At 32.8% G+C, this 24,661-nt stretch overlaps 1 protein-coding gene across 1 annotated transcript in view; it reads right to left on the bottom strand.

The window, feature by feature from the left end:
* Nucleotides 1-24,661, bottom strand: part of LOC134534733 (fasciclin-2-like) — a 108,136-nt gene that overhangs the window by 18,008 nt on the left and 65,467 nt on the right. The window contains exon 9 of the mRNA XM_063373235.1: nt 1,550-1,748. Within this exon, the coding sequence (XP_063229305.1) occupies nt 1,550-1,748 (199 nt within the window). The remainder of the gene's footprint in view (nt 1-1,549; nt 1,749-24,661) is intronic.

The raw sequence follows: 24,661 nt of genomic DNA, 5'->3' as shown, positions 1-24,661 counted from the left end.
GTTATTTTTTGTAAATTATGAAGCCACTTTTATGCATAAATACCAAAATATTTAATATATTCGTAAACAAAGCAAAAAAAAAAGCACACTAAATCCATATGGTGATAAAAATTGTTTTGTAATTTTATCTGTCAGTAACCATGATGAACTACTTTCAATATATACCAAAATAGAATCTTTACGCGAGTTATTCCATTGATTATTTATTTTCATCATTAGTATTATAGCATAAACTAATTATAATACTCTACATCTGTGACTTCTCGAGCTCAACTTGACCAGAAACTGATTAAGTCCATACTTGACTCAAAGGTATAAATACCGAACTCAGCTTGACTTAAGTTGAAATTTGTACTCTCGTCCATCTCTAATCACAGTGTTAGGTTTTTGTAACCTATTTAACCTAAGGTTACTAAATAATGCATATTTATAGTTAATAAATGACAAGTAGATATTATATTAGGATTTCAAGTATTTCTTTTACAACTGCCATGCAGTCACAAAACCAGTAAATAAATGTCTAAAAATTAGTAAAACAAACATTACTATATTTCAAATGTAGTCAGTCATGCACTCAATAGCTACAGTAGAGCACCCCTCAACCGGAATCATTGGGGGGCGGTCTATTCCGGTTATGGGAAAATTCCGGGTAAGGGGAGTTGCGGTAGGGCCGGCCTCCGGTTGAATGACCTTTTTTTCAAGCAAGCTGGCAGGCACGTGTTTCTTATCTCTGTGGGTGGGTGCGTTCGTGAGCGAAGAGGGTTTAGGGGAGGTAGTAGGACTACAGCTGCAGTGTTGTGTTACTTCTGTGTTGACATGCTAGTGATTCACACTTCCTAAGAGTGTATAGTCACTGCCACGCACAGTTTACATTTCACATACACAAGAATAACACTTCAAGCATCTCGTTTAAAAACACAGAGATAGAGAAATACAGGTAAATGTAGACTGTTTAACCATATATTAACGTATAAATATGTACATAATACATATTTGTACACTAAATTATTGTCTACAAACTGAAAGCATCACACGTTGGAAGTGAATGTTACTCGCTATCACGTGTGTCAGCGTGTGTAGTGGGAGTCGGTGTACATACTCTCCGGCCGGGCGGAATTTTCCGTTTACTTGACATAGTGAAACAATAAAACTACTTATAGCATAAACATCTTTATAGTAATTCACGTCCGACGCAAAAACCAGCAGTGTATTTACGCAATGCGCGGTAAAGACTGGCTATAATTAGCTCTCTGACAGACGTGTGCGCGCGCGCCTACAAGTCATGTACAGTCAGGCAAAAGCAAAAAAACCTCGTTCCAGTGCGGAAATGTTCAAGATGTTTTGTAATGTTTTAATTTTTTTTGGAAAATTAGTTCCGAATATCGGGAGTTCCGTTTGTGGGAATTACGGTTGAGGGGTGCTCTACTGTATTAATTCTGACTGGTATAATAATCCTTGGGACATTAATGGAATCAGACTTAAAACCAGAAAACTTCCAGGCAACAAGGATGCACAATTCTCACACAAATGATCATGGAACACAATTTACCTTCCAAGCTTGGCATCTTCGTCTTCTTGTTTGGAGCGACAGGTCTTCTCACACACCAGCATCAATATGCCGGACTTGTTCACGCAGTAGCAGGACAGGTCGATGATCACGAAGATGAGCAGCAGTGCAGCCACTATGATCGCCACGATCACTCCGGAGCTCAGACCACTCGACGAAGTGGACACCAAGCTGTCCGTGCCTAGCAGTTCAGTAAAACTGATATTACTTAACACTAGACTTATTATAACTATCCAAAAAGTATGAAGCTGTGTCACCACACCTTCTTTATGCTAATGTATAATTGCACAAAACCGTTCTTGCAATGAGCGCACCATTATGCAAGAAGCTGATTAAATATTAAATTTTAAGTTAAGTTGTATGGTAGGTATTCATGATGTTTGGCTTGGTCTAATGAAAATTCACAAGGATAATTGTCGTGAAATTATAACCACGCATATGGTAATTAAAAGAGCTATAGCATAATATACTAATTATAAATAAATATTAACCATTAATAACCCTGCATGTTTGTAGCTTTGAGAATTAGTTTCCAAGACAGGTTTACACCTATCATTTTAATAAGTAATCAGTAATACTAAACACACAATTGGGACCAATCATTTGTAAATACAATGTAAAATTACAGTCTTATGAATTTGGTAAGCAGTTTATATAAGCAACCAATATAAAATCCTCCCATAAAATTCTTTAGTGTGTTAGCTTCTTTTGTATGAAAACTTCATATTTTATGGACTATAAAACCTCAGCTTTCACACTTTTCGAACTATGAAACCATCGAGATGTCTAGAAATTTTTTTTTTATTATATATTAATCATAAGTTATCAAAATTGATAAAATGACGGATTGCAAACCCTGAAAAAAATTAACTTTAATACAAAATTAATAACTGAACTTTTTCTGTCAATTTAATTTTAATAAACCTGCAATACGTTGACTTGAAAATGTTTCCATTCCCTAAAAGTAATTTTTCAGATAATTATGTTTAGTTGTCAATATTAAAGGCTTCAATATTCAATTAACACAAGAAGATGAAATACAAATTTGATAACTTATTTAAAAGGTAACAATTGAACCCTGATGAACTGATATAAAAAGAAAAGCCAAAACTCATCTATATTGAAATGATGTCTTAATTATTAATAACATAAATTAATTCTAGTCAAAAATAATTATTTTAATGCTATATTTAAACTACACATTGGTATCACTTTCATTCATAAAGACCAATAACTTTCAACATTAACACAAATTTCAATTACATACACACTTGTGCAGTTTGTCTATAATTACTGAAATAACTGCAATTACAATAGCTGAATTTATGCATATTCCAAAACTAATTACTGACTGAATTCCAACTTACTCAAAAATAATAAAAAAAAACTATATAGAAAAATTTAAAAGCATCAAAAACAGTTCTAACAGAATAATTTCTTCCAACATATCTGCATGTTGTAATACTAAATTATATTTTAGAAGTATTAAAAATTTAAAATCTTGACATTTTTAAGAGACATAATATTAAAATCGGAGTTTTGGTATGTAGGAACTTGTAACTGTTCAGAATTTCTTGTACAATATTTTACAAGAAAAATGCAAAGCAACCAAATATCTAAATGCAAATGCTTCATGATATGTTTTTGTAGTATCCAAGCAATTCAAGTTGAAGTAAAATTTTACAAACAAGGTTTAAAGTGAACATTATGTAAATTATGGTATTATTACCCTGATTTTAAATAAAAATATACATAACAAACTGGAATGAAACTCAGTATGACAAAACCACCATATGTATATTTTTTAACATTGTTTATATGCATTGCATACATTAAATATGTTAGCTTTCTGAGCCAACACCATACGTACATCCTATACAAAAGGAACTATCAAAATCAATTTATATATAGGTAGTAATTCTGTGAACAGAATATCGTGCCCATTTAATTGTGTTCAACAAAATTAAATATATAATGTTTTACTCAAATGTGCGTACATATTTATTAAGTTGAAATTGTACACACACTAATTGCCTCAACAAAATGTGTGTACTTTTGTAACTGAAATGCAGCTGCCCAATTTGTTTCAGAGTTTAGACTTGTGTTCATATAATACTGTGCACGCACACACAAATACAACTGATGCACTGAACTTTATGTAGAGAGTTAAAGGACCTAGGAAAACTGAAGAGTTCAGGGGAATGACACATTAAGTCTTAATGCGTCTACAAGTTAAATATCATTTCAACACAACAGTACCGTATTCTATAAAGAAAGACTAAAAATGAGTAAGCAATAGTTTTGTCATACTGTTACATACAAAGATGTTATTAAGTTAAATAAAATTATCATTATCAACATTAAATTATATCTTAAAAGTACCAATAGTTTACATACAGCTGAAACTGGAATAATGCAAATTGTAATACCTGTCACATCTTCTGACAAAAGCACATGAGACAGGTTTGTATGCATGACAGACATAATGTTACATTAAGAGTTCTATATACCTGGCTGAAAAATTGTGCAGACCTTTAAAATGCACGACTTAACTGCATCGTTTGACTATCTAGAATGCATGAAATATTGCTTACTTGGGGCATGCAACTTTTGTTGAATGGGATGTTTACATACAATATGATGCATGTCTGTGGTAGAATAGTTTTTACTTGATGCTGCCATTTGTAAAAGCTGTAGCTCAAAGTGGCATGTCTTTTCTCCATAGATGAGTATTTACATATTGTGTGTAATAACTCCATGTTATTTTTGCCAGCAACCCTTGACTGCTACACTTTCTGGGTGAAAAATTCACTACCCTTTTCAGTACCAAGTTAACTGGATTTATGACTTTATATGAACATAAACAAGTGCCCAATTACTTCTATGTACGCATGAGACTAAGCGGTAAACCTTTAATTATAAATTTAAAAATTATGTAAATACCAAATTCAATGCACAAGTATTGGGTGGTTTCATAGAGATTTTTATTATAAGGTTTTGCGAACAGTGGTAAAATTTTTACCAATGTTAAATGTTTTCAAACTAGGCATTCCCACTAATGGATAGTTGCACCATTAGAATTCAGGCATGACCTAGCAGTAACTGTTTTGATGGTGGTTCGACCACATTTTCTGTTGCGCCAATGGGTTTTAAGCCCTGAGCAAAGATCATTTGGAACTTTGAGTTGAACCGACCGTCGGGTTGGTTCATGGACAAAGATCTCTCATCAACATAGAGAGAACACTGCACCAGTTCATTTATTTTGGGGCTCTCGGGCACTTCAAATCACAGGGCTCATCTTCATAAGCTGTTTATTAACTAAGTAAATAATAAATACCTTTGTAAATAACAAAAAATGTTTTTGCTTTCGAGTATACAATCAGTAGTCCTTTGATGGACTTTATCCTAATGAGTACTGAATCAATATGGTTGAAATCTATGAAGCAAAACCGAAAGCCGGGAATCAAAAATGGAATCTGAATATGTACATTTTTGGAATCGACACAACACTAGAACTTTTCATTGATCTTAGGAATTAGCGTTCACAACAGAATATTTGGTGTTCCCAAGGCACATGCCACTAGGTAGCTTCACATAGATGCTTCATTTGACAATAAGACTGCTTGACAGTTCACTTGCTTGTAGATGCACAGAGGCAACCGACTGGCGAGTGTTACAGTGTCCTCAACACTGCCAAACTTCTAGTCCTCCTGCTGCACAGAATTACCCCAGGTATGCAGAACTCTGCTCATGCACACATACTAACGAGCTCCTTTTAAAATGCATCAGCCAAACACACAAGACACTGAATACTCTGCTCTTACATAGCTGTCCAAGAGTTGCACAGCTTACAAAAATTGTTCCAAAAAATGGCACGTGCATAATGAAAACAATTTAACACTACACTGTTAAAAAACAAACTTTTACCTTAATTTTCAATTGCAAACATTCTTTTTATTTTGAAAAACAGAGTAAAAATGGTTTTAAAATTTTTTTCCCCAAATAATTTCCATAGCTGTATAAACTAGCATAGACCTGCATGTGGCACCAACTGCATGCTAAACAGTCATAACATGAAATTTTAATTCTTAAAGTACATCAATTCTTATTATAAAGGACCATGGATATATTTACTTAGTAAATTGCTTCACTGTTTAAGAAAATATTAAAAAATAAATAAAATAACCAGGCTAACATTCTGCTTTGAAAATACAAATGCAGACGACTCCCACTAATCCGAACCTCGTTAATCCAAAAATCTGGCTAATCCGAACAAGTTTAGGGTGAAAAAAAAAACATGATTAAGTGTTTTGGATATTCAAAATTTTTTTTTGATATCTTGACCCAATTATCAACATGTTTAGTGATTTTGTGCTTAGAGATGATTTTACAGGCTGCTGCATTATGGAAATTGTTAGGATAATCTGAAAACATGGTTATCTGAACCAACGTTTGCTCCAATTAGTTCGGATTAGCGGGACTTCACTGCATGTATTTTCTACAGAAAAAACATAAAATGTATAGGCTTATGTCACAAGGGAATGAAACTATTAAACTTTTATACAACCTTAGGCAGATTGCATGCAACCATGCCAAGTTCATCATTCTGCATGCTTCTGAAATTCTGGTCATCTTAAATACATTACAACCACCACACATTTTCCTTTAAACATAAAATAAAATAGATATTTTACTTTTTCTGTTTCATATAGAAGCTAAAAATTACATCCTAATTCCTTCGCATGTTACACTACTAATCATGTTCCCATGAATGTGTTTTGCACGTCTGAACTCCTCTGAACAAAATGGAGTTAAAATTAGTCAGGTGTGATGGGGTGACATGTCCAACCATCTATACTTTCGTATTTAAGATTGTGTGTATACTAACCTACAGGCCACCCGAGGCGTATGAACGGAAGTGTGGCGAATGCACCCTGAATGTCATCACTGAGGGGGTGACAAGATGACAAACATAACAAAAAAATTGGGCTCTCAACATTTTTAAAAATTATATTATTTGAAACTTGTTTAATGATCAATTCTGACTAACTTAGAATATGTCTTAAGATTTTTAGAGTTTGTTGTTCAGTAAAAACCTTCTGATTATGTCTAATTTCCGACTAACCATAAACTTTTTAACGCTGTGTGTTTCAATTGTATCAAGTGAGATAAGTTTTTTCAAACATAAATTAATAAAGTTATCTTCGGTCCACTTTCGAGTCAAACTCTGCTCTCTGACTTAGCCATCTTGTAAATTGAAAACAAAGAAGTGAACAGAGTTGATTTTGATATTTTCCAATTCGCAGAGAATAAATTTAAGTGAAAAAAGTTTTTTTAAGTGCTAAACAGCTTACAATGTTAAGAAAATAAACCAGACCATAACACATGAAAATATTCAAATCTTATTTTTACTACTTTTAATAAGTTAATTCCAGCGAAAAGGGGTGGGGGACAGGATATCTTCCGCACCAGATACTACCTGGCCACATCTCTGCCAGCAACCGCTAGAAAATATTATCATACTAGGAATAATTTCTATTGTCCTTTCTAGTTGCACGTTTCCAAGCTGCAAACAAACCACCTTTCATTAAAATGTTGGCTTCAAACCACAAGGCCCGAAGCAAGTCGGGAGTTCTTAACGCATCTTGGCAAGCTTCCGTTTACCAATGAATCAAGGTATTTTTACTCATTCTGATGGTGAGAATATGTGCAACTCTGTGCAAAGGGGGTAAATCTCTTGAAAGAGCACACTCTGAGGATTGGTATTTATGAAAGAAACAGTGTAAGAGAGATCAGTAAAAGTGATTTTAAGTGGCATTCAACTACAATAACTTAAGTTTTTTTTTACGTTGGTGGTTCCGCCATCCAACATTATATAAATTTAATAAATAGTAGCTTATTGCAACAACTTAGAATTATAGAATTCCCTATGCAGACAGAACTAAAATGATTAAATTACATTGGTGGGAAAAAATAAGCTGAACAAAATAAGTTAAAAGTAATATTTAAAATATCCTATTTATTAGCTACACATTTCTTTTCATAACTAATACTCATTACATAAGACTAAACTACAGTAAACAAAGTCTAAATCCTACAAAAACTTTAAGAAAAAATTATAAGTAGTAACAAATTAAAATTTAGTCCAAGAAAGTACAGAAGTCAAAGCTATATATTATCTCACGCAGGCTGTATGTACATTAATAAAAAAAGTTTGATAAAAAAATAGCTGCAGTATTTCTCAGATAATTATAACATTTCACACAAAAAAAATTAAAGTGCAATTTTTCTCCTCGGCATTGATGATAAAATTACTTACGCATGGTGATGTTCCCAAAGTAAGTTTGGCTACTTTTTTTTTTTCAAGAAAAGCTGTATTAATAAGTGAGAAAAAACATTGCCTTAACAAAAGACAATCTCCCGACTTCATGATGGGAATAGAGATAAGCAGCAGACTGACTTGCCCCAGCTCAATCGAGTGCTAGCCAGTGTGGCATAAAGACGTGGTCACATGGGAACATGGTCACAAATGGACAAATGGAAGTGCGTCCAGTAAGGCGCTAATGGGCTCATGGGCCCAGTGATTCAGACAAAGAGATGCAAAGAAACTGAAGAACTTCCTGAAATCGCTGGGCAATGATTTTTATCACGAGTTTTTTTTTAATTGATTTCACAGTACGATAAATTTATCAATTTTAGTGGTAACTACGTAGAAAAATTGATAAATGAATGCATTTAGTTATGACTAGGGACACATTTATACGATGGATTGCGATAAAATCGGAATAACATCAAATAGCATGTCAAATCACCATATAACACCGAAATTCAAGTTAACACACCGCAAAACATGGAAATGCAATTAAAATCATGAAACTAATCAACATTTTCAATCAAAACTTAACTATAATGAAAAATACCTAATATTAAATATTAAATTTAATGAAAGTAATTTATTTAGCATGCTGTAAGTATAGTTTAATAAAAAAGAATGGGAAAAGTTTATTTTTTTTAATCTTGCAACTGTTATTAGTTAGAGATGCTTGTTAAATATTATAATATTGAAAAAAAATGCATCATGTATCAGTCAAAATGACACTGTTTTGGAGATGATAGTATCATGAAACATTTAAGTATCATATTTGTACAGTAGAACAGATAAACAGATTTCATAATAAAATAAAAACAACAACACTGAACTCTCCTGTTTTAAAAACTAAATCAGCTTGAAAATAAAACCATAAAATCTTGTCTCTAGTTATGACATCAATTTTTTTTTTTTTCAGTTTTAAATAAAACTTCTCTGCGAAAAAAAAAAATTACAAAACTTACTTTCGGAACGTCCCTCACATTTATGAAATTACAGGTAAAACTCACATTGCAGCATTATTTAATGTATACATGAGGCTTAAATCAGTTATTTTTGAAAGCACAAAATCCCCTGCCGTTACGGTGAACTGAATTAATTTGGCCGGTTGCAAGGTGCACACACACACACTGAGGGCACCAGAGTACAATTCTTACTCTTTTAAATGAAAGCACAGTAAATGACAAATCATAGCACAAATTAACGGGAGAGATGTTATCGTTAATTCAATTTTTCAGGTAATTCGCTAAGTTAACGTACATGCAAAAGTTTCATAGGCCTGAAAATACATTAACTTGCACTGTATCGTTCAGCATGGACGTTTAAAAGTTTATTACACAAAAGTTTAAAGTTTTTTTTTAAAAGCAAAACTTAAGTACAGGGGGTTCATCTTAAATTACCTTTTCAGAAACTTTGCTTAGCATCTATTTTCAGTATTCTTCTTTCATATAAGTCCTAATAGCATTGTCACGAGTCAAACTAATGTGTCGAGCAAGGCAAAAATTGTTTTATTGACGTGACGTCTAATAAATCGATGAACGCCTGCTGCACGCACGAAAAAGTGTCCCACTACGGATGTCCCACTACGGATGTGTTCTGTTTGCTCATTGTACGCATGCGTGGCATCTCTCTTCATGCTCATTGTATGCATGCGTGGCATCTCTCTTCCACTCGATTGGAACGACCATCGATTTGACTTTTCAATCATATTTTCGTCGTTTGAATTATTAATATTATGTAATTTAACGATCGTCCACCGATTTTCAGCACAATCGGTACGGTTATTTAAAAGTAATGTTGAAAATTCAAATACGTTTTGAACCAACAATGGTGTTTAACAGTTACACATAATAATTCAAATTACACCCGGGATCTTTTGCACAATGTTTTAAAAAATATTGTAACACATTATAAATAAGTTTGGTGTATTTGAGATGCGTATTTGTTATAAAATCGTGTTAATATTATACCCCTACCGTGAACAAAGTTTTTATAAATAATTATATATATATAACATTTGAAACTACATTACCTTAATATGGCCTCGTGGGCGTGTGGTTAGCGTACCTAACTCTTAAACTAAAGGTTGTCGGTTCGAAACCCGGCAACTGCGATATTTTTTTTTTTGTACTTGTAAAAATAAATATGGCGCACGCAACATTTCAGAAGTAATAAATATATTTGAATTAATGAATGAAAATAAAAGTAAATTTATTAATTCAATTGCACATTTCATTTCACTCCTTTGTATCTATACAAAATAGTGATAATTCAATAAAAATGATTCAATTTTATTCATAAAAGTATGCAGAGGTAGATTTTATCATGCAAAAGATTGAAAAATAAAAAAAAAAATTCTTACTCAAAGAATATAATATTTTTAATGCCTAAATGGTTTGGTTGCAAAAACCTATTACGGCTCAGTCTCAGGCCGAATATGATATTTCCTTTTCTTCTGGATCAATCATTTCATCAATGTTTTGTTATGACATTGTCACGTTAAACTATCGTCCGTAAACCGACTTTACAGACAACCAATTTTTTTTTTAGAAATATAAACTGCTGCTATCCACACACACACACACACACACACACACACACACTTTTCTAATGTACATATGTATAACTGAAAATAAATATTTTGGAAGCCACAATTTTTGAAAATAACATGTTCTGTAGGACATTAATTCAAGGAACTATTTTTCTTGAAATACTACCAGTATGACTTTGGTGAGTATGTGTTAAAAAGTTTTTTATTCCAAGCTTATGGGAAGTAATTTTTTCATAAAAGTGTTCATTAAAGAATGAAGGGAATATATTTAAACAGCGGACATCTTCTGAAACAAAGGCTAGCAATGTAGTTGAACTCACTGTCAAAGGAATCATAAACACCAAGTTAAACAAAACTTGAAGCAAGCGGCCAGCACAAACAATTTTTTCAGTGGCTCATTGCAAGGAAATATAAGTCTTAGAGTCTAACCAGGGGGAGGAGGGGAGGAACACAAGCACAAAGTGTCTTTCTTTCATGCTTTAGAAATTCTAGAGGAGTTAATTTTTAGAAGATTCTTGTGGTTTAGTTGTAATTTTTTTTTTTTTACAAAGTATGAATTTAATTCAATGAATACATGTTTCAGGAACATAAAAAAACCAAAGAGGGTCCCTTCATGTTCAAAATAGTACCTTCGCCTAAATGTAGCCATCAATTCTAAATGAGCCTAGCCTTGTGTGTGGCTCAGTTTGGGAGACAAGCCAGTATGAAACTGCAAGATTGAAGACAGCATACTAACAGGAAGAAAAAAGAAAAAAAAAAGAGATAAAAATATATTGGATCACAATGTCTTGTACAATACAAACCTGACTTACAAGCAGCTGCACAAATAGCATTCCCATTCCCAGATCGTTCCAAATCACCTCCACTGCAGTTTAACAGGTGTTTTCCCTGATTTTTTTTTTTTTTTTTTTTACACGTTGTGACTTAGCTATATGGGTCACGACAATTCAATACATAATATATATTCACTGTCAGTGAAAAAAATATTTGGTAGGATTTCTTGGAAAACAAATGAGCTTATTTTACAAATACTAAGATGGGTGCCGAAAATGTGCTCACGGAATGATAACTATATAGTCTATCATATTTTCAACATTTGATGTTCTGTTTCTGGTCGCAACATTATATAATCTGTAAAAATTCCAACTTGTCTTTTTCCATTTACTACATAAAAAAACTGTGATAGTAGTTCCTTCAGCAAGAACAAATGTTCTACAACATACATTATCAGAATTGCTCTGTCCTTCACATTTATCGCTATTCTTCATGTTTTCACATACCTACAAAACTTGCAGCTAGATCTGCATCCTTTTTATTACAAAACATATTTCACCCAGTGGCCACCATATCCTAGATAAATTAGATTAAGTTACCAAATTTTTTGTTCTAATAACTAAATAATTTTTTTATCAGTTCTAAGATTTTTCTCATAAATTAGACACACTTGCACACTGCCATCAATTCTAAATTATAATGTTAACAGGTAAACTATAAAAATAAACAGTCTATACAATATACAGCAAATATGGAGTAACATAACATAACCTAGAGAGCATGGTACACACACAAGATCTAAAGTACAACTAGTGCTAGGGTGAAGTCATTCTTCCATTCAGTCACATGCAGTGTTACTTCAAAATGGTGCAATGATTTCACTTACCTAATCATAAAAAAGTTTATTAGTAATATTAACTACGCAGTTAAAAATATGTCTACTGAAATAGAATAAAAGATACTTGAATCACACTTAATTTCCTTGCCATAAAGTATTTATTTTCTTAAAAACCAAACAAATTTATTGAAAGGAAAAATAAAGTTGCTGTAGATTTTTTGTAAAAATCATTTTTAAATTATTAACACAGGTTTGATCGTTACATAAGTTTTGGAGTTCATATTCCATGAACTATTATATGTTGCACACAAGAAAATCAAAATTAATGTTTCATAACAATGTCTTGTAAGAAAAATTAAATTAAAAAGTTGAACACACAAAATTTTGTAAAATTATAGGTGTGTCAGAAGCCAATTTTTTACAATAAACTTTTTTTGTTAGTTTTATGTACTGGGAACAAACTTCATTACATAAATACAGTTAAGTAATCCGTTTTTATTGATACAACTATTTAGACAAAATCTGCAGGCAAATTTACTTCGGGATCTCTACAAACTCAACATGCGAGCAATACCAAGCTGTGCTAAGCTAATTTAATGCGATGCAAAATGCTTGAGCATGCACATATTACTAAAATGCCTAGATCAAATATCAGCTACCATGATCTTAAATTACTAAGTAAGATGTAGTACAGTAAGAGATTCTATTTCTGCTGTAGATCTTGCATCCTGCAATCTTGCAACTGGAAGCATGTGCAAAATTTAAAATTTTAGTTTTTGGGGATGGGAAGGGGGGGGGGGGGGGGTAATACAACTACTTAGCCTGCTGTTTGATTTCAAATTGTTGGTGGTAATGAGAGATATTTTGGATATTGAAAAGGGAGGGGGGTAATATATTCTCATCATCCCACCCTACTTGCAATCATGTTTAATGTCAACAATTAAATAAAATTCACAAAAGAAAACAAAAATTTATTTATGATTCAACTAATTAACAAATAATTTTATAGTATATTACAGAGAACTGTCTTTGATCCTGCATTCTATTGTTCAGTGCAGTCTGTACTCTGGCATCAAGAGAGCTGCTCAAGTTAATTTTTTTTAGGGTCGATTCTAGCAGTTGACCTAGGCTGTCAGGTTGCATTATTGCACTGCCTGCATTCTTAGTTCGCCCAGAGTTTATTGTTACTGTTGGTATTCTAGCAGAATACATTTCATATTTCCACATTTGGTATTCCTGTTAAAATGTATATGTTCCACAATCCGGCAAAACTGCTGTTTTGACATGGCCGAGGTCCCGGACAGGCCGGATTTTAATGAACTTTTGTTACTATACAATTTAAGTTGTTTAAACAAATTTTGATTTTAAAACTTTTCCAAAATAATCCTCACAAAAAATATTTTCCTTTGTGAGAAAATTAATGCAGTTAAATTATAAATACAATCATAAACAAAATTTCTGAAAACTTTTTAAGATTGTCAAAATATAAATTATTTCTTACGTACACTATCTTACAATAATTCCAGAATGAAATATTGATAAAACTAAAGTTTCATGGTGTAATAAACTTAATTATCTTGAACTAAACTAGTACAATGGAAAACATTTTAATTAATTACTATCACAGGTTCTATTTCAACAAATATACATACAAGCAAAAAAAGATTTTGTGTAAAAATATTTTCACTATTATTTTTTTAGTCACTAGGATAACAAGAAATGATTAGACTGCACCAATACTATGATATTAAGAATTTTTTCATATATTTTCCTTCTTCCCAAATAGGTCTCACTACAGCTTAAATGCTTCAATTTAATGTTCCTGATCACTAGGAAGGTTTCTTTCAAACACATACTACAATTAGTGTATCAATGAGAGCGCTCACCATATACAAAGTATGGAAAATATTTTTACTTTTACATGTGTCACCTTAAACAGACATGGCATACTTTATTTAGAAAACATAAACATTATTATATCATAAATGTAAATACACTTCCATATTTACATAATGTTCACTCTAACCTCATCCATCAGTGCTTTTGACGTAAGTTATTTATGTTTGGCTACTATAAAATCTACTGTACTTATAATATTGAACCACCAATTGTAACCAATGAGAAACACATTGTCTTAATTTTTATACTTGGATTCAGAGAGGGATTAAAGTCCGTCACAACACACAAGCCTCAGCGATACTGGCAACTAAGAAGCTTCCCTGCAGACCGGCCGGATGAACAGCACAAGTTTTATTACGAACATAAAACCAAATTACCTTTTTTTTAACTAAAATTAATAAAAACTAAAAAATAATTAAAACTAGGTATTTTATACTCTATGCATATTGAAGGGAAGGGTGGGTGCAACTTCCGGGAAGTGAATTAAAAGTATTCAGGCAATGCTGAAAAGCTTTCGTGATGCTCCAAGAGAGCATGTAATATTACAGAAGTTGATGTCCTACCTCTAATGTTGAAACATGTTTTAATTCTAGCCAGAACTCTGAATTTTGTCTCGAACCATGGTTAACAAGTACAAGATTTTTTTTTTGTATTAGAAACTATCTGCTACTAAAATGTCTAAATTCCCACTTGATTATGCAAAACAGTAATAAAGACCTTCCTCTTATGCCTTAATTAGGTATCAATTCTAGGTGCTATCCTTAAATTACAATACAGTTAACTTTCTCATATGTTTACAGCTTGCATAGGGATGTATAGGTTGCATATTGTCGATATACTGCCAAAAGTGACAGAGTCAAAAAGTGGAAAAACTGAATAAGTCATCAATATTTTATAAGCAATATTTTAGTTATTGAAGCTTGGTCAGAAAAGTGACATTTTTATTCCTCATCTTATGATAAAGATACTGAATTGGGCATTTTTTTCAAGTTATACTAATGCCCTTTATTAGACAAACAGTAATTTAATCATTTATTTGTTACTTTTTGACTTGGTCACTTTTAGCAGTATAACGTTAAAATTTATGTAGTCTAAAACTTATACACTGCACTTAAAAATATTTTTAAGTAATCAGAGTAGAACCCTATTTACACTAACCTTCCCCTTATTCAGTACATTATCAACACACGTTCTTAAATTTTTCTGAAATTTGCAATAAACATTAATCTTAAATTAATAAAAAAAGATGAGTTCAATTAAAATGAACACAGAATCAACAAAATGTAGTTTTAAATGATTAAATTAGAAATGCTTTTAACTTAAAAACCAAACAGAAAATAAGCAAACTAAAATTCTACAGCTGATTTAATAAAATTTACTACACATACTATGCAATCTACAAACTACTGTGCACACACAATATTTTTTTTTGCTTACTTACCTCATTTGAAAAATTGATACAGCTTTGCTACAACAGACGGGATGACACAGAAGAGAAATTTCAAACAAGATATACAATATATATGGTAATGCCAACTGGACTACAAGCACAAAGTAGTAGACCACTGCAAAACCTTGAAAAACAAGACACATAGATATGCTGCTACGTTACCATGTACATTACCAATAAAAACGGATTAGTTTAACAACTGCCTTCTTTAAAAAAAGATGTACTACTATAGAGCATTCTGCACCTTAAATTATTTAAATATTTGTGACCCACTGTAAGTGCCACATAACAGAAAATATCATTACACTTTAAGACCAGAATTACATGTACCAAAGATATTTCTATACAGTTTAAAGTTGTGTTTTTAGCTGATTTTGAAGTTCAATGGGTCTGTTACTAAATTGTACAGTAAGGGCTGTATTCCAAGACACAAAAATAAGGGTTTAGGTGTTGAATATGCGATACCTGTACCCTAACCATATTCCAAGTGCACGATAGGACACGGCCAGTACCTTATTTTTAGGGCACTGATTTTTGGTGTCCTATCTGTTGCCGTTTCGTTGCCAAAATCACGCGCATGCGCAGAGCTCACTTTTTCGTTGATTTCTCCCAGATGGCTGAATCGCATCTGGCGCCATTAACTCATATATAGTCATTTTAATTATAATCGGGGGATGTATAATGTGTTTTAGTGTGTCAAATAAAACTTTATAATAGCAAAAACTATTCTGAAATATATGTGATTACTTTAATGGTCATAAAAACAAATAATCAACAACTTTAAAATTACGTAGTGTGTCAAATAAAACTTTATAATAGCAAAAACTATTCTGGAATATATTTGAATAGTTTAATGGTCATAAAAACAAATAATAAACAACTTTAAAATTACCTGAGAAAATTAAAATTACGCCAATTAATTCGCACGATAGTGCTGCTATCTGTAGGATTTTGGCGTAGCAAATCTATCGATGGTTGCCAAACATCCGCTAGAATGCATTGAAATCAGTTTCTAGCCTCGTACAGGGTACAGTTTATTAAAACAGTTGCTTTTTCGTTTCCTAACAGGAATTGGATTGGGACACGTTCTGGAATACAGTCTGCGAGATAGGTTACAGTTGTATCCCAACAAGGTAGTGCTTATTCGCTATCTTACCTGAATGTTTTGGAATACCGCCCTTGGTCCTCGGTTTACGTCGGGGTTACGTTCCTGAAAACCGCGACATAAATAGAAACGACGCAAAATGAGCCATGTTTCATGCCACCGGCCGACCACGGCCCAAGGTCGGCCGGAAGCGCTGGCATACAGACGTGACAACGGGCAATTTTATCAGCAAATTACAACCGACAGCGTGGGAAACAAGTCCAACTAGTACTTCTCAGCTTTATAGAATGGTTATTTAACCAGCTGCTTTATTACCTTTATTGATTGAAATATAAAAACAGATATATAGTCGTTTGGAAGACATCTTATGAAGAAAAAATCATAAATTGCAGTGAGCTGATACTGTAGGCCTACTACAAACGCATTTAATCACGATAAAGTTAACAACGGCACGTTTAAAACTCCGGACAACTCAATGATATCATAGCGACTGAAGTGTAGAGCTGTAGCAAACCGTATGTATTCGTTACTGAGTAACGGGTGCGGCATCTAGTAACGAGTAACGAAACGTTACACACGAATGCATTTCGTTACTCGCATTTTTCGTATGTTTTACGCATGCGCGCGCTTATTCGTTACAAAGAACGATGTTTGTTTATTAAGAAAAGTATAATTTGGAAATTCGTCGTCCAAGTTTTTTACTGTTTATTAAAGGTATTGTGTGTGTAGACAAAGTTTGAGATTGGAACAGAAACAACGTAAGAAAGTATTTTTTACAAATTATAAATATGTATGTTTTTGTTTTTTATTATCGCGTATTTTCACGTTTTTTGTTCTTATCTTAAAAGAGATATAATAAAGCTGCTCTAATGAGATTTTATTGTTTCTTGGTTAACAAAAGCTGTTAATTATCAAATACTTTTAATTGTTTATATTCAATTTATTATTATTATTTACGCGATGTCATACTGTACGCGTACGAAATACGACTCAATTCGTTGCTGTTACATAACATAGCATGTTATGCGGTATCAGAAGTAACGAGTAACAATACGAAAGTAACGAGTACTAATTGTTATAGTAACGAATACATACGGATACACTTTTTTTAGTTACTTTTACACCTCTACTGAAGTGCCAAGGAGTTGGACGAAAAGGGGTAGGAGAAAATGCTGTGTCGTTGCGGGAAGTAGATAACACTTCTACGTGCGAGATACGTGGGTGGCAGAGCGGGCGGGCTGGTAGTATTGCATCACCGCGCGGAGAGCAGGAAGCGTCCCTCATGATGTATGATAAGATAAGGCGGTGAACGTGTAGCTTACGCTACATAGCATAAATTAACTACCGAAGGAAACAAAGAATTATAAACGAATTATATACGGTGTTCTGGTTAAAATAAAGATTTACGGTCATTGTAAACGACGTTATTGTGAATCGGCGACAACTTAAATTGAAACATGAGTACTCAAACATTAGCGACGTTAATCCGAAACGACGTAAATCGGTACGACGTAAATAGAGGACTTACTGTATTACTAGTATTTAATAAGTTTTTAAAGGAATAATAATTATTAAATTTATATGGAAACATCCCTTGGCTATCCACAAAGGCTTAACACATTGCACGACCTACAAGATAACTGTGGATTCAGAAACTGCTAGTGCATGGACACCATGACCACTAGTTAGTCAAGCAGGGATTTGTAATCAACCCTTGCCACGTTTTGTAGACATCTAACGACCCACGGAAGCTTCACATGGATGCAATCTACTGATGATAATTTTGATCTAAATTTATTGCCTAGAGTAACCAATATGTTTAACTGAATAAGGATTAATACTATGTTGATCAAAATAGCTTCACAAGTCTCACTATGTTGTTGTGAGTAATTTTTAAATCTGTGATATTTTCTAAGGTATTCCTTTAAATAATAAGTAAAATAATCAACAGATGCGGATAGCAACCGTTTTAAACTATTTCGAGATAACCAATGGCATTTCCTATTCTAGTTATGAGTAAGCCTAAAAATAACTAAAATTATTGTTTCACCCATTAATATAAACACAGTTCAATGTGCATTATTTTCAGACTTCTATGTATAAAATTAATTTCACAAACAAGAAAGATGATAGGCGAGCCGTGAGCCACATACGGCCCACCTAAACAATCTTTCAAAAAATAAATATTGTCAGGTCCTCTGTGTTGTTTTATCTGCCCTTTTTCTGCACGTGTAGACTAATGTATGAAGACAATGTTATGAAGCTATTATACTCTCACAAATATTAAAAAAAAAAAAATAGAAAATAGTTTTGGCTTCTATAACTTGTTTCCTGCTAATTCTTAATGTTATTATAGCTTTTGTGAATACAATTCTTTAAATAATTATTTTCGGTGTTTTCATTATGTGTCACTTATATTTGTTGGTTATTCTACAGGCTAAAACACATTTAAAAATTGTTGTTAAGATATTCAATATTTATTCATGTGTGCATGGATTTCTTATAAGTTTCAAAAATGATATCTGGTCCTTTAAAAGATTATGTTAGTCATCACTGAACTACACATTTTTTCCTAGCTTGAACCTTTGTATTTGACCCCTTCTCCGAGTTAATTAATAACACCAAGTTATTTTATTTCTGCCACACTCTTTCTCAATAAACAACTATTACTAGACATATGCTTTATCTATTTAACATAAGTAGGTACTTAAAATATGCCAGCACACATGTACAGAGTTTGTTCATAAAATGGTGCAAGTGATTATGTTGGGAAGTGACTGTACGTCGTAGCGCGTTCGGACCTCTCGAGTTACATGGGGCCTGGGAGATTGTGGTGGGGGGGGTTTAATGCCTGGCTTCACAACGCCCCCAAGGTCCGAGCAGTTGTGTCAGTATCAATTTTGTGAAACTCATCTGAAAGACCATGTCAAGACACGCGATGGATACGTGATCAAGTTTGGCACCAAACTCTGTAAAACTCTGTTAAAGTTCTACTGATACCCATCAATTGATCCAGCAAGCCCACGAGGACTGCTCTATCATCGCAAGTTTCAAGGTGTTTGAAGATGTTTACGGAGGGCAAGGAAGAGGAGAGACAACAACCCCCGCTCTGGACGGCTATCAACCAGCCACACTGATGAAAATGTCACTTGTGCATTATTTGTTGAACTCTGATCATCTAATGAGTATTAGGATTTTTGCATAGTAACTGAACCTTCAAACAGTCATTGAACACACCATGGCAAACTGTCACAGAACACACCATGGTGAATGATTTCATGCAAAAGGTGTGTTCCAAGCTGGTCCCTAAAGTGTTGACGGACAAGCAAAAGACCAATCAAGTGACTGTCAATGAATTTTCTGAACGTGTTCAAATCAAGCCCGATTTTTTAGACAATGTTATTACTGGGGACGAAACATGAGCATTTGAGTACGACCCAGAGACAAATTGCCAGAGTACCGAATGGTACACCCCAACATCCACCAAACTAAAGAAGGCAAGAATGATCAAGTCAAAAGTGAAAACAAATGCTGTTGTCTTTTATTCAAATGCTATTAGTGTGGTCCACAAGGAGATTGTACCTCCAGGACAGATCGTCAATGCTGCCTACTATGTGGATGTTCTCGAATGATTGAGAATGGGTTCTTCGCGTGCAAAAGGGGATGGCCGCTACCTGGGCGCTCCATCCATGTCCCCCCCAATAATAAAAGTCTTCAATTTTGTCCCCACCAATAATATATTTAGTTTCGTAGTTATATTAAAAAAATTATTTGTGTGATATAACCCATATGTTGCGCAATTAATGATATTGTGTGGATATAGCACCAGCAGATATGTTAACTGTGTTTTTACAAATTTTTTCTCTGAAAATATTTTTTATAATAAATAAATGATATATTGCAACCAACTATAATTAGAATATTTAGGAAAGAAAAATGCCTACAGTCCACCTTTTTGCACCTTCAAACCCCAAATTTTCCCGGGGGAGGACTCTGGTACCCCCGCTTTTTTTCTCTCCAGGGGATGGATATTCCTCAACAACTAAATCAATTGAAGTCTCCCCCCCCCCCCCCCTAAAAATATATATCCTTGCGACGCCCATGCTCCATCTTACAATGCACCCTGCCACACCATTCCGCATTCATGACAACTGTGTTCCTTCAGTCTTGACTTGGTTCCGACCGACGTTTTTTTCCCCGAGGATTAAGGCTGCTCTCACAGGCCACTGTGACGACCAGTCTGAACGAGGTTCCCGTCTAAGCCTTCCAGGACACTTTAAGTGCCTCCTCGGAAAATCGCTGGAATAAATGTGTAAATGCACGAGGGGGTACTTTAATATTTCTAAACATTTGCAACTATATTTAGAATAAACTTGCATTACTTTATGAACACACCCTGCAAAAATGGACGTTGTTGCCGATCGGCAAAACATCACATTTAAGTGATAAGTGTTTAGTTCCTTCGACCATCACTGTCTCAGCTCAAGTTTACAGACAACAAGTTCAGTATCCATTTGGTTCAGAGCCAGCCATAATCTTGGCCCCTCTGCATTTGTGCACAACCCATGCTTTGTCTGCAATTAATACAATATTCGAATTAGTCTGATCTACTGTATATATGGCCAAAATAATTAATGGTACAATTATAATTTTAAATATTCCAATATATTGTGCAGTAAAAGCAAATATCATTAAGATTAATGACTTGGTTCTAAAACTAAAATTTGACTTAAAATCAGAGACTTATGATCGGCTGGCTTTGCCTAAATAACACAATATACTCATTTGTCTACACTGCAGTACTTATTGCCACAATATTTCCTAGATCATGTCTTATTTTATTGAATTTAAATTATAAATTATTAGACCATTTCTTAAATTAACTTCCTACATATAATATGTATTATATGTGGCATTAATACTTTTGTTGTCTATTTATAAAATTATATAGTGTTAAGTTTTTGCATTATATAAAATTCTACACTGTAAGTAGACTTACATAACTAATATAGAAAAAGATTTATAACACCAGTAATATGGAAAAAGATTTATAACATCATAATCATTTCAACTATTTTAAAAGATACACAAAATTGTCTAATAATAGCTTGTAGCTTAGTTTTATAGAATTTATTTTTTCAGAACTGGAAGAATGACTTTTTATTTTAAATTAACTAAGGCCAAATAAATTACATCTCTGTAGACGAATAATTTGTTTACCATTGTAATACAACACGATTAGAAAGAAAATAATGACCTGTACCAGAGCCTTTAAACAAATGTTAAATATTTTAGTTTGCAGGAACATACACTGCATTTCAATTTGGGACTACTGGGAGAAGGGGGATTGGGGGGGAGGGTTAGAAAGACTTTTCCCACGGTTTGTTTTTAGATTATTTTGAGGGGGGGGGGGAAGAGATATTTCTCACCAACCCCCCTCCACCCCCGGGCCAATGCATACACCCCTCAGTGTTTGTGAGAAAATGACTAAAAACTACATGGTAATATTTTAATGCAATTATAGCTGGGCAGGATAAGGAATTTAGATTAGGATATATTTTTGGCAGGAAAAAAAATAATTGCAGGGAACAGGATGAGAAAGAAATATTTGAGATTATAAATTCCAAAAATTTCCATACTATTTCAAAGGAAAAAGTTTTCCTTTTTACTTTTTATCATGTAGCCCTAAATATAGTGATTACACATTGATAGCAGCAATTAATTTTCACAGAATGCAAAATATCACAAAATAAGGCTGGCATTTAATTTAATAACTGCAAAATTAAAACAAAAGGCTTAATTTGTGAAAGAGTGATAAGATCAGCTCATATTTACACTTTTAACTCAAGTTATTCACCAAGTTAAATGCAACAGCCATGTACCCATTTGACAATATAAAAAAACAAATTTACAGTGAATTAACTCTATATTCTGACAATTTTTTTTATGTTTACATTTATTTTGCTTTCAAGGCTGAAGTCACAATGTCTATAGTGCTATAGATAAATGTCTACTGGTGAAAATGGTGGAAGATCAATTGTAACTATTGATTTAAACATTTCAAATAGCTTTTAAATTTTGTTCACAGCAAACAAATCCATGTTTTTGTATTTGTAGTCCATAGTCAAAACCAATTTTGTTAATTTTTTTTTTTCAGAAAGCAGTATGTGATACAAAACAAACACCTGTTTATTATGAGTTTAATGTATATAAAATTCTTGTTTTAAATTGTGGACGAGATTCATTACGCTACCATTCCGTGACAGTGGTGAAATAACTATTTGACGTATGTTTCAAAGGCTGAATAAAGTGTTCATTTACAATCGTGCCCGTGCATATTATTTTTACGCCACTGTTAACAGTCAGAGTTTGAACTACTGATAATGGTGCAATTTTGATTGTGTGCAATAGCTGAATCTGATTATAGTGCAGTACTTTCTTTAAAAATAGTTTAACATGATCAGCACAAGTATTCTGCTGATATAAAATCGGGAAAGGTAATTTCCTATTTTTCCCCACCCAGCTTTAATAAAAATGTTATATATAATATAATATGTTGAATTTGCTGATCTAGCTGCAGCTCACAATTTTTTTTATGCATGATACTCAATTTATGAGCACAAGATCTGTGTGTCAAGTGGGCATGCACATAACTAAACAGGAGGTCCTATCATCTTAAAGTTTTCCAGTATAACTTGAAAATGTTGAAATTAATCTCATTTTCATAATAAATTCATCAGAGCTGAATTAATACTTAAAAGTACATTCACTTGATTGTAAATGGAATAAATGATGTACAAAAAAGATTTATAATAAATTTAACACATGCTTTTAGTGCACTTACTTCTGTTAAATTAAATACTTGCAGTAAATTTAATATTATTCTTATCAATTTCAAACTTACTGAAATAACTTCCTGTCATATTTTTAAAAAAAAACTTGTGATTAGTTTAAGACCCAGAAAATATGTTTCACAGAACTCAAATTATCTCAGGAACAATAATTTACTACTATGACCCCAAGCTATTTGAGTATTGGCTGGAGATACTTACTTCATATAAATGGAGCCAGCATCCTCAAATTCTTGCTCTCAAGAAACACAGAAATAATTAGGCTTTCTAACAGTAACTGCATAATGGGATAGACAAACTTCTTATAGCATTCATATCGGTAGATATATTTTGTACTCCAGAAGCTACTTCCATATTATCACAATATCCCAACTACTAATAATCAGCACTCACATAAACTGGGAGAAATTAGTTGTCGCTGAATTACTTCGGCGAATCATCCTCCAATAAAATTCATTGTATGAGTGTGGCATTTATTTTGTCTTTTACCTTAACTTCCAGTGGATTCAATTTATATTACTTTCAACAAAAAAAAAACTTTTAATGCATGTTGATTCTCAATGAACAAATAAATCAAAAAAGTATGATTTGAGTAAATGTAAGCATGTTTGCTGGTGTTTTGGCTTGTGCTTTTAATGCTTTTAAAACATTTCTAAAAAAAAACTGAGGAAACATTAAAAGCACAAATACGTAACTGCGTAACTGCTGGTTACCTTGAAGTTCATTACATCAAATTAAGACAAATGTCTGGAACAGTTTTAGGTAAGGAAACCAAGATCATAAATTACTTCTAGGAAAGACAGATTGAATAGAAAATAGTGGTTTAGGAGATGCATTAAGCAAGAAATGACCGTCACCAACATTAAAAGCTGAATACCGATAAATCAGTTCAAGAGCACCAAACAATTTTTAAAGTTAAAAAGGTAACCAATGTGCAGTGTTTTTTACCTATTAATGAAATTAAATGAAATATAAATATTTTCCTAATACGTTCATAATATCTATTTACAAAAGTAACAAACATGTTCTGCATAGAATATTTAAGTAGTATTTGTAATGGTCAATGAGAATATTTTTTTCTAATAAATAATGAAAAGTAGAAAATAGTAAAACATTAAAAAAAGATCTTTAGTTCTATAAAACTTCCAAAGCTAAGTCTTAATATGTGTTCAAAGACAAACTGACAAAAAAATAGATCTCTCTTTAAATAAAAGAAAAATAAATTAATCACTATTGATATAGCTTTTTAAAGGATTTTA

This window comes from Bacillus rossius, chromosome 8, assembly GCF_032445375.1.
Source record: "Bacillus rossius redtenbacheri isolate Brsri chromosome 8, Brsri_v3, whole genome shotgun sequence".
NCBI classification, from domain to species: Eukaryota; Metazoa; Arthropoda; class Insecta; order Phasmatodea; family Bacillidae; genus Bacillus; species Bacillus rossius.
This window is presented reverse-complemented; position numbering and strand designations above follow the sequence as displayed.